The sequence below is a fragment of the Limulus polyphemus genome, unplaced genomic scaffold (genome assembly GCF_000517525.1).
Source record: "Limulus polyphemus unplaced genomic scaffold, Limulus_polyphemus-2.1.2 Scaffold2342, whole genome shotgun sequence".
NCBI classification, from domain to species: Eukaryota; Metazoa; Arthropoda; class Merostomata; order Xiphosura; family Limulidae; genus Limulus; species Limulus polyphemus.
The window spans coordinates 78,631-79,992 of NW_013667952.1; the positions used below are offsets into that span (position 1 = coordinate 78,631).

At 29.9% G+C, this 1,362-nt stretch overlaps 1 protein-coding gene across 1 annotated transcript in view; it reads left to right on the forward strand.

Moving 5' to 3' along the window:
• The window catches only part of LOC106466680 (serine/threonine-protein kinase ATR-like), a gene marked incomplete at its 3' end in the record, with an annotated part of 134,038 nt that overhangs the window by 35,119 nt on the left and 97,557 nt on the right, over positions 1–1,362 (forward strand). Inside the window, exon 6 of the mRNA XM_022394744.1 lies at positions 879–994. Coding sequence (XP_022250452.1) covers positions 879–994 — 116 coding nt within the window. The remainder of the gene's footprint in view (positions 1–878; positions 995–1,362) is intronic.

Below are 1,362 nucleotides of genomic sequence, written 5' to 3' on the forward strand. Positions count from 1 at the left end.
GTTGTTCTAACAACGTTAAGACGGCTTATCGACTTCTTGAGAAGAATTCTAAGAAGAAAGTAAACCTACAGACATCGGTCTTGTTTAACAAAATCTGAGTATGGTATGCAAATGCAAAATATTTTGAAGACTCAAATCTTTATTGAATATTATTTTTGTGTTTATAATATTCAAACAATTTACATAAATAAACTGGCTGATTGACTATTTAATTATTTCTAACTGTAGTTGTGATATGTATTAAATAAATATGTTATTAACCTTATCGGTGATAGTAAAACATCTTTTCAGTATTTAATTGTTAATTTATATATTTCACAGAAGATTGGTGTGAGATTACTGTATATTTTAAAATAAACATAATGTTAACTGCATGATGGTATTTAGTGATTCATTTGTCAACTAGGATATGTTGAAATTGTCTTTAAGAAATTGCTGCAAAATATCTTTTTAGAAATAGATTGGTTTTTGCAAAACATGCAAATGGCAACCTTCAGAAGAGACCATCATGTCAAACCAAGAGTAATAAGAAAATTACTTAAACAAAACAAGGTGAATGAAAATAGGAAGACTAATACTAAGTATTATGTAAAAGTAATGCAGTTCTTGAAAACATGAAGTGTGTTTGTATATGGGTGGTTGTACTAATCAATTAATGAGCTTGTTGATTGATCACTTAGCAAATTCCACTAGTTGCCCAGCTCCAGGTTGAAGTGGAGGGGGAATGAAGGAATGGTTGATAAGTTATTGTTTGCACTGTGAGTTTGAAGGGAAGGAGAAATGGTTGAAGAAAACTTTTTGCCATATTTTATGTTAATGTGTAAGTAGATTATAATTATTTAAATGTGTGTTTTTAACATTGTTCTTGAACATTATAGATTTGGAGACCTTCAAAGAAAACTGTTACAGAAGTGGATATAATACCAACAGTCTATTTACTACTCAGTCATTTAAAATTTCTGAGGAGGCTCTGAAAGTGAATAATACCATTAAGGTAATTGCAGAAATATTCTATCATAAGACTTAGATTGCATTTCAATTAAATTTGTATTTGGTGTTTTAACTTTAAAAATCACTTCCAATTTTTCAATATAAAGAATGAGTAAAAAAATGTATTTGATTAGTATATTGTTAAAAACATAAAAGTTTTGTATCAATAGATAATCAGTCAGAAACAGATGCACAGACTTTTTCCAAGTTTTAAATCTGAGGTACTACATATGGCCAAACAAAGGAGGAAGTTGTACATTGTTGGAGTAACAACACAGTGTAGAGGAAGCAAGGGAGGAAGTTGTACACTGTTTGGGTAACAACACAATGTTGAGGAAGCAAGGGAAGAAGTTGTACATTGTTGGAGTAACA